The sequence below is a fragment of the Gymnoscopelus braueri genome (genome assembly GCF_963280865.1).
Source record: "Gymnoscopelus braueri genome assembly, contig: SCAFFOLD_378, whole genome shotgun sequence".
Lineage (NCBI taxonomy): Eukaryota > Metazoa > Chordata > Actinopteri > Myctophiformes > Myctophidae > Gymnoscopelus > Gymnoscopelus braueri.
In genome coordinates, this window is record NW_027660791.1 from 29156 (window position 1) to 39889 (window position 10734).

At 43.1% G+C, this 10734-nt stretch overlaps 1 protein-coding gene across 1 annotated transcript; it reads left to right on the forward strand.

Annotated features, from left to right (window-relative positions):
• Positions 1–6523: 6523 nt before the first annotated feature.
• On the forward strand, positions 6524–8016 carry LOC308081186 (uncharacterized protein; the record flags this gene model as incomplete). Its single annotated transcript, XM_080457577.1, has 4 exons — positions 6524–6629; positions 6745–6933; positions 7246–7625; positions 7819–8016. 4 exons carry the CDS (start codon positions 6524–6526, stop codon positions 8014–8016), a joined length of 873 nt encoding a protein of 290 aa, XP_080313703.1.
• Between the last annotated feature and the right edge of the window lie 2718 nt (positions 8017–10734).

Sequence of the window (10734 nt, forward strand, 5' to 3'; positions counted from 1 at the left end):
GGTCCCAGAGTGAATAAATCTGAAAACGCCACCCTTGCGTCTCCGTGTCTACAACCAAATACGGCAATACGCATCTTTCCTGAACCGATGACGCTATAGCTCCACCTCTCGCTTAAACCCGCCACCCCCCCCCCCCCCCCCGTCCCCGAGAACTACCAGAAGGGCAACCATCAGGAAGTTTTGGGTGAGACCGGGCAGAACCAGCGCTTGGTGGGACAACTTCGTCAATGGTGTTGTCGTGGAGGATGAATGAAGGAGAACTTTCGGATGAGCAGAGCCTCTGTCGTCGCCCTGTGCGAAGAACTCTGGCCATATATTGAAGGTGAAACGACAAACATGAGGGCACCGATCGATCCACTGAAGAAGGTACATATGTATACATATTTCTTGTTTTTCATACCAGCAACCTGTAAGCTGTTTGTAGACGTTCTGCATAGTAGTGTATATTTGTCTGTTTGGGATGCATAGCAAGTGCTACCGTCTGGTTGGTAGCACTTGCTATGCATCCTATGTGTATAACGCATAATGAACATACTTATAAGGCATTATAATCTGCTCATAACCCTGTATAAATACTCATAATGCTTTATAACCATACAACAACACATTATAAGTCATTTCATAAAGACTTATAAGTATCAAGTGTTATAATACTTCATAATTGCTGCCAAATTGGTAGCATTTGCTATGCATCCCAAATTAATTCTCATATCAATTGATAATGCTTTATTATCACTGTTATAATGTGTCATAATTATTATAATGCATTATTATAATGCATTATACTACGATTATAAGTGGTAATTTGTCACTTTATTATCATTTGATAAGGCTTTATTATCACGTTTATAATGCCTTATTATTACTTATAATGCATTATAACTGTGATAATAAAGCATTAGCAATTGATTATAATAATGGATTATAACTATGAGAATTCATTTTGGGTTGCATAGCAAGTGTTACCAAATGGGCAGCAATTATGAAGTATTATAATACTTGACATTATAAGTAATTATAACATGCTGTATAATGTGTTATGATTGCATTATACGTTGTTATGAATATTTATAACTGTAATCATCACGTGTTATAAGCATAATACAATGCATTTATACTTGAACTTATAAGTCATTATAATAAGCTTTATAATGTGTTATGGTTATAGAGCATTATGATTATTTATGAGCTCTTATAAATATGATTATAAAGCATTATGATCAGATTATAATGCCTTATAAGTATGTGTATAATGCGTTATACACATGCATAGCAAGTGCTACCGTCTGGTTTCTTAAATGTCATCATCATTTGAGTGCGTGGGGATCTTATTTTAAATAAACCATCGTGCTTTTATGACCGATCCAGTTTAGAGAACCTATGATTGTGAATTGTACTTCCATGCACTGCTTCCATGTCTTTTTAAAATAAAGTATTCAATCAAAAGGTGGCGTTACTGCTGTACTACCTGAGCGACGAGGGAAGGCTAAGGAAGACTGCTAACGCCTTCGGCGTGTTGCGACAGGCTGCGTCTGTCATCACCACCTGGGTCCAAAATACATCAAGCTGCCTTTTACGGAGCCCGAGGCAGAGGAGCTGGTTGTGGGCTTCCATCAGGCTCATGGCATGCCACAATGTTTTGGAGCAGTTGATGGCACCCATATAGAGATCAAGCAGCCACTTGCCAACTCGATGGACTTCATAAACAGGAAAGGCAGATATACCCTCAATGTACAGGCCACTTATGATTACAAGTTCAAGTTCATTGATGTTGTGATAAAGTGGCCAGGGAGTGTGCACGATGCACGGATCTTTGCAAACTCCCAGCTAAACAAGGACCTAAAGAGTGGCAAGATCCCTGCCATGAAAAAACTGATTGTGGACGACGAGGAGCCGATACCAATCTTCCTTCTTGGTGACCCTGCCTACCCACTGCTGCCTTACCTGATGAAGGAATATTCCAACGGTGGGTCCACAGCTCAGGAACAGTACTTTGGGCTATGTTTGTGTAGGGCACGTATGGTCATCGAGTGTGCTTTTGGTTGCCTCAAGGCCCGATTTGCTGCTCTTAGAAGGGCTATGGAGTCGGACATACAAATGGATGACCTGCCCTATGTCATTTACTCCTGCTTTGTCCTCCACAGGCCAGCAAGGAGGCTGTGGATGATCACACTGTGTTGGAAACAATACAAGGTGAAAAGGACTCACAGCCTCCCACACAGTGCAATAGATATGTCACTGACTGCAATGAGGGGGAGGGAAAGAGAGTGAGGAGAGTGCTCTGTACCTTGACCCTTAAGGACTGACTGAAAGACAGGCTGATCTTCTTTCTTTTTTGTGTGTGTATACAAAAAATGTATGTGACTGTTTAACCACTTTCTACTTGGCCCATCCCCATTTGAAAATAAATCGGATATTGTACAGCAGGGGTTTTCACAGTTTTTCAGGCCAAGGACCCCATAGCTGACAGACAGATGAAACAGGGGCCCCACTATGTACTGTTTAAAATTGTGTTGCCCATTCAACATTTTCCTAGATTTCATAGATTGCTTCATAGTGACATGATACTGACCATGACATGATGCTGACAATGATATTGACAATGGTACTGACATGATACTACTGACCATGGTACTGACATGATACTACTGACCATGATATTGACAATGATGCTGACCATGGTACTGACATGATACTACTGACCATGTTACTGACAATGACACTGACATGATGTTGAGATATTACTGACCACGATACTGACATGACACTGACTATGATACCCATCTACAGTATTAGCACCATAATTTTTGTTTTACGTGTACACATCTTTTCCATAAATGTTGGATTCATGTTAAAAGCTTTGCATTTGGTCTGCTCTTTTTACACTCTACACCAAACCTCTTTGACAAAAATAGCAGCGCGTAGTGAGCTTGTCGATCGGCTATTTTCAAAGGATTTTTATACAATGTTCAGCCTGAAATACATACGTTTGGTTATAAGTGGTTAATGTAGAAAATTAAATAAAGTCACAGCAAGCAAGGTTATGTTGGAACTGAAATGTTACATTCCATTTACAGTCACTTGCTCAACTTTCTATTCCTCTTTTTGGGTGGCCTGCATTTGTATTTCTATGTATCAATTACAAGGTAGAGAAAGCTTTTATGAACAAAAGAGCACACAAGCTTGTTACGTCACTGTATGAGCAGAGCAGTAAGGATTTCTTTCCCATTATGCTTATGTAGTTACTGCTTTTTCTAATTACGGTTTTCATTTGTTTGTATTTGTCAGACAAAGATTTGGTGCCCCCTGTTATAACTGAGGACCCCCAGGGTCAAAGTAGACACATTTTGTCCATTATATAAAGAACAGTGCTAGAACAGTATTTGCAGCATTTTGCACTTTAATATTTGCTCCAAAACGGACAACAAATCTTTCCCACATTTTTTACACTAAAAGTAAACAAAACACTTTGATAGCAAAAAAGAGTAAATGTGCTCTCTTTTTTTTTCATTTTCAAAGTTGTTCTCATGTTCATTGTGAAATGAAAAATAAAACATGGCTTCAACCACTACCAGACTTCTTTCTTAGAAAAAGCTGCAACAAATAAGTGTGCAAAATAAATGCAGTATCACATGAACTGTCCATTGACAGATGCATGTTTAAAACAGAACTTAAAGTAACTTGCGTACAACGCAACAAAGTGAAGCTCAGTGCTTTCACGTCATCTCCAAACAGGGCTTATGCCATTATCAAAGCTGTGAGATGTTCAAAGTGTTAAATAAAACATGGCTGCAACCAATTCCAGACCTTCCTTATAAAATGAGGTAATACAAATAAGTGTGCAAAAATGCAGCATCATGTTAGAGTGAACACCTTGCGTACTTACTGTAACAAAGTGAAGCTTAGTGCTTCAGTCGTCTTCAAACAGTGCTTGTCTGTATGAAAATTAGGATGTTTGTTGCTGTGGGGTATCTTGTGTCATTGTTGCTGTGTATCGTGCAGTGTGTGAGTGGTGTGTTTCGTTAGATGTGTAGGCCGGTGTAGTGGGGTTTCGTTAGCTGTGCGAATAAAGGCAGATGTAGTGGGGTGTGGGTTTATGGGCATGAATGCTGGTGAGTGCCCATGGGATGTAGTGGGGTGTGGGCCTATAGGCATGAATGCTGGTGAGTGCCCCTGGACTTGTCCATATGGACTGCTGCTACTGTGGGCGTGTGCAATCTGAGGTGGGACAAGTAATTGTCTCATCAGGGGAAAAACATCCTGAATAGTGCTGGTAATGCTGGCAATGTTTGTATTTATCTGCTGCATGTTGTCTGCGTTGCGTCTGGTTGATTCCTCCATTAGCGCCAACATCCTCTTTTTTATTTGTATGTCTTCCTGCACGGCATGTTCAGCTGGAAGACTTCTCTTCAGTTTGTCAGTCTTGTGGCTGGTCAGCTTTGCCTTGAACAACCCAGAACAAAATCATGTTATTACACAAAACAAGATAAGACCACAGGTAAGTTATTTTCTTATAGGAGACCACAAAACCTAGTACTAAGATGAAGCAGGGATCCCCTCTATATTGTTTAAAATTGTGTGTTCAGATGTTTTAGTTGGTCTGCTCTTTTTCCCCTCTACAGTCTACTCTATACCTCTTTGCCAAAAATAACAGATCCACAAGCTTGTGAGCTTGTAGATCTGCTATTTTTGGCTAAAGTTCTCCTCAGAAAAGGGATGCTATAATAGGGTTCAAGTGGTTAATGTAAAAAAAAATGAAAAACAACTCTTCCACTCTTGAGATGGAAAGATTTATAAAATAATATATGAATATAGTTACCGTGCTTGGTATGGATCACAGTAATTAATCACTTTCAACCTGTTGTACTTTAGGCATGTCATTAGGCAATTTAGGCCTGATATAGGCTACAATTTTAATACTTTTCAAAAATAGCTGATCTACAAGCTCACAACGCACCGCGATGCATTATGAGCTTGTAGATCAGCTATTTTTGAAAAGTATTACAAAATACAACAGGTTGACCGTGATTATTATACCAAGCTCTGTAACTATATTCATATATTATTTTATAAATCTTTCCATCTCAAAAGAATGGAAGAGTCCACACCACAACTAAAATGAAGAGAAGACCGTGCTGAATAATAACCTATAGATTGTTTTAGTGCTTGGTGTGGAGAACTCTTTACAGTATGTAGTTTATAATTTACAGTTGCATAATATATACTGTGACCCTCCCCCCCCCAAAAAAAATAATAATACGGGAACATTATGGTTTCCATTGTAAGATTACCCATTATTCAATATTTAACAAACATCACAGCATTTCAGTCAAAATGTCCCTCTTTTTCAAATGAATGACTTATTAGTTTACAACAGTTTAAAAAGTCACCAGAGCATATACCAAGCTAGCCCCATTCTTACGCCCAGTGTCCACCGCCGCCCTGTATTTGGTTCTGCCATTCTTTAACTTGGTGGTGAGCTGGGTTTTTGTTATGGCGTTAACGTTGTGAGGGTATTCCCTCTCTGGTGTCGGCTGCGTCGGATACTGCGCCCGAAATTCGTCCGTTATATCACCACATTTGGACACCAAGGACTCCCAGTCAACATTCTCCTGCAGTTTGTTAGTTTTATAGTCAAGTGTGACCCGAAGGAGAAGTTCTACCTCATCGTCAGTCCACACAAATGAGTCGTTCTTCTTAGCTCTTTTCGAATTCTCCGCCATTGCTTGTGTTTACATCGCACTCTTCTTCTCTCTTTTCGGTGCTTTGTGGCAGCTTTACAGCGCCACCCACAGGCCGGGCATATATACTACAGCGTTGTCAGGGGATTTGTGGCGTTTTCAGTGGTTTCGTGTGGACACACACATTTCTTGAGACGATTCCGTGTGTACGGTAAACCTTTTGAAAACGACTCTGTGACATTTTTTTTAAACGATGTGGCCTTAGAGCGCCCCCAAGAGACATGTCACTAGAAGGACAAATTCACAAAATAAAACAATGACCTGATGCCAGCAGTAACACATTTATTCATATGTTATGAACATATTCCAGGTGGTGAAGAAGCTGTCTGGCGAGGGCAAGGGCACAGCTGAGGGGTTTACCAGCATTGCTAATGAGTTTTCTCAGGTGGTCACCTTGGTCCTCACCTGCGAAGAGTCCAGTGAGATGCTCAGGTTCCAGCAGGCCAAACAGCCCGTGCTCGAGGTCCTGTATGTGGATCGGGGGTGTTGCTGTGACAGAGGTCCTACAGAGAACCTGTTCCGGCCCTGGGTGGACCAAGGCATGGTGGTACGTCTGGACATTTTCCACTGGCACCATCGCTTTGACTTTTTGGTGTTCGCACAGAGAGTCACTCCAAGTATCCAGCCTTCAAGTCCGCCCTGGCAGGAGCAGTGCTGGCCTACAACCGGGCAGATATGGACCTCCTCATCCAGGCAGCAAGAGCTAAGAACCCTGCGGCTCTGGCAGCTCTCACGGATGCGGACATGATCCGATTCCACATCGAGAGAGCATCTAAAACACCATGTGCGGAGAGTTACGCTGGGTGCTCAGGAGACGTTTGGCCATTGAGGAGTTTAAGGGTCCTGCTGGTCTGGATGAGAAGGGTGTCAGCCTGTTCACATCGCCAGGTAAAATATGTTATCAGTTACTATTGCTATTTCAATATTGGTTTATTTGTCATGTGCTGGTACTACATACATATTACTGTCCATCTCATAGTTGTGCTTAATGGTTTATTCACAGAAGCCATAGATGAGGTGTGGGCAGGACAGCAGCGTCATCTGGAATGCTTCCAGGACCCTCCCGGTATGAACATGTATAGGATCGCTAGCACCACTAAAATCAATGGCGTAGCTGTCCCCTACTACAAGGGTGTGCGTGGCAGCAACAGCCTGGAAGGATTTCACAGATTCCTACCAAACATGATTCCAGGTATTACTTTGTCAAAACATTTTTAAAACCAATTGTGTATTAATATTTGTTGAAGTTGACGCTAAAGATATGATGTAGATATGATGTTGGTGTATATCACTGTTGTATATGGTTGCTGTCGAGTGGACTATGTCCAAAATGTTACTTTTCAGGATTCAAATATAGCAAAATTATCCAATCTACTAGCTCAAAACGTGTCGCCAAGCATTTTGAGCTTGTCGCTATTTTTAGGGCATTCATTTACCAAAAGAAAAAGAAAGAAAACCTAAAAAGTTAACAATTTTGCCACCAATATATTTCTATGTCTTACAGGTCCCCACTGTGCAGCACGTCCTTATCAGGTTTACCTGATAAGTGGAATCGTACGGTGGAACTCTGACCGGAGTTCAGACTCTGTGTATGGTCGGAAGGGCCGGAACTACTCTGCACCACTACTTGACCGGCTAAACACCCGCTGCGAGCAGCTGTTGGGGGAGAAAGTGGATGAGAATTACAGACGACCAGCCAGTGTGACGTTGAACGAGTTGTTTGGGCTGGAGTACTTGTTCAGCCAGAGCTCAGGGGAACCTCGTGCCTTCATGACGGACACCCTCCAAAATGAAGGCCCTGAGGATGAGGATGAGGTGCTGCAGCCTGGTCGGTCTGACCCTGAGGACGAGGCCTATGAGAGTGGTGCAGAGGACAGTGACGCGGTTGCTACCCCATCACATTGTGCCCTCCGCCAATGCGACAGGCACAGAGCATCCTCCGGCCCTTCTAAGTAATTACATTACATGTCCAGATCTATGCTCTTTGGCATGCAATTTGCTTGCATTTGCTATTTTTGTGTAAGATTACTGTCAAATAAGAAAAAACGTATCATGGTATTATTGTCTTTCACAACAGGAGGACGCCTGCAGCCTCAACCCACTGCCAGGGTTCCAAAAGGTGGAACAGTTCTGCTCTCTGCTTGTGGACTTCAGCCTCAGCACCACAGGCAGGCTGAGCATCACAGCAGAAGAGCGGGACAACATTCTTAAGGCATGGAACCGGGTGGAAGAGCACGACAAGCAACCACCAGCTGTACAAAAGCCACTGGGGTAACACGTCGCACCAAAAGGGACGACCCTGCTGAAGCTGCGCTGGTACAGCTTGTGAAGAGAGCCAAGCGGTACGCTCCAGCTCAACAGCACGTTAGTGCAGAGCACAACCACTTGATGTACACGCTAGTGAAAATGCTGTGGTTGAAGGTACCTGCCAGTGCCAGCCCAGAGAAGGGATCTATCACCAAGGCCTACGCCAGGATCCAGCAACTGGTCTTGGTGGACGATCCAGTTCTCTCAAAATCTGGCATTCCTCTCCCCAAAAATAAATAATAAAACTGTTCGGGACTTCATCCATCGCCAGGAGAAGATGGCTAACTACCACTCCACCAAAACACCCTCCTGCATGACAAAGACCCAGTCCATCTCCTCCCAGGACCTCCCTCCAGCACCACTACAACCGTCTGTCCTCCCTCAACCTGACTACCCGCAGCTGGAATATATCCACACCCCCAGCACAGCAGGCACCAAGGTGTTGAAGAAGAGAAGCGGCACTGTGGGGCCTGTTGTGGTGCACACCCTTCCTCCTGCTCCTCCCACCCATCCTCTTCATGGCACCACTGTTGCCCATCCCACCCCTTCCCTCCCCATCCTGACCACCACTGGTCCACCCCTTCATCCCACCCCTCCACCTCCTCCTCCTCCACCTCCTCCTCCTTATTCTCCTCCTCCTCCCCCTCCTCTTCCCACCCAAGTTCCTCCTCTGCCCTCCATTGACCCCAAATGGGCCAGGTCCACTGCATTTAAGACGAAGCTAAGGGAACAAGCTTCAGCCGTGGAAACTACAGTGTCACGGGTGCAGAATCTTCCAATGTGCCTGCTGTGTGGGCAAACCATGCAGGGACATATAAAAAGGTACGAAAAAAAAGGCATTCTGGACAACAGAGTGTTCGACAGCTATGCACACTTTATCTCTGTTGTTGACGAGCTGGCATAAATAGGGACAAGGACCGTTGCTCCAATCCACACCTAACGCACAAACACTGTTCAGGGGACTGCCATAACCACATCAGGGGCCACATGTAACCCCCAGGGGCCACAGGCGCACCTTTGCTCCAATCTACACCAAACCCGGTACAAACACTGTTCAGGGGTTTGGCATGAGAATAGTCACACCCAAAACCTAAATCTGGGGTCACTACAGCAGTGTTACAGCAGTGTTTAACACTCTGACACAGATTGTCTAAAGTGTGGGCTTGGCATTCACAGGTTACTGCCTCACAGCGTTTTGCTTCCAAGCTAAAAGATCAAACTTTTTCCGTTAAGATTGGTGTTACATTCTAATTGGAACGTCACTTTATTAAGGGCCTAAGTCACAGCTAAATCATTAAAATTTCGACCGGTTGTTTGATTTACAAAAGCAGGTTGGGTGAGCAGCCTGTGGTAGGTGCTCACACTCACAGTAAGCAAAATACCTGTATTTTATGATGCCAGGTTCAATCAAGATTGTGTCTACAACCTAGAGGAACAATACACCAAGGTGCTGTTTAGCTAAGATAATACCAAATGCACAGGGATAAAGGTGCATAGTAGTCGAATCAGAACACCTAGAAGCCTATAGACGATGAATGTTTTTTAATAACAATATTAAAACCTAATCGGGAACAGTACCCTGTCATGTGTGAAGTAGCTATTATATCCCAGCATAAGGTTCTATATTCTGTATATGTTTTTCATTATATATTATGCATATTTTATGTACATTAAACACAAGCTAAATGGAAAACTGAGGTTATTTGTTCCCTCTGACTCCATCAGAGGTATAGCTAACATGCATCTCCTCAAATAGAAAAACAATTGGTCCTACAGTATGTTTGATTTGGCCCTAAAAATTGTATAATGTCATTTATTGATTGCACACTTTTGTCACGTTACGACTACTCTTATGGCTGCTATCTTCTATCTATAAAAAAATAAAACCTTGATTCCATACTGTTGAGGGAATCAGACCCTGGGTCAGTAATCACCCAGACTCCCCACCGGAACCCCTTCGAGATGTGCTATAGTCTCTCCGGTTACCGGAATTTTAACCTTACTCCTACTTATCGCTTTATCTAGAATGGATAAACTCTGTCTCTTGAGTTCAACCTAGAGGATCTATACTTGGTAAATTACAAGTGGCTTCCGACAATGACTAGACTCAGACTTGGACTAAACATTGCTCAGAACTCAGGCACAAATCTAGAATAAGATTTAATAAACACTCAGTGATCGGAGACCAATACTATTGCCTAGGCGTCTTTCACCAGCAGCTACGGGACACAACTGCTGTCGTATCTGCGTGTGCTTCAACATCAACTGTACAGACCTAATTTCACTCTTGGCTCTGTGTTATCACTAAGCGGCTGGTGCCAAGTGATCTCTCGTGAGCGGCGCTCTGTATCCTGCTTGTATAGGAAATAATTGAGAGCCACTCGTTGAGAGATGGACTGGATGCGCCAACCGTCTTACTCAGTAATAAACAACAGATAGATATCTCCACTAGGGAAATATCGTGAGAATGAAACCTAAGGCCGTGGACAGGGCCTGTCCCCACCTGTGCCAGTTAGAGAGGAACTCTCAAACACAGGCTGGCTCCTATTATTAATGTAATAATTTGTGTTACCACTCTTACCACAGAAATACAGGAAAAGGACAAAAACCCAGGATATCTTTCTCAGCTAATGAGGCATTGGGGAGGCAGTCGTCGCACAAAGATGAAGTTCAATAAAAAGTATTT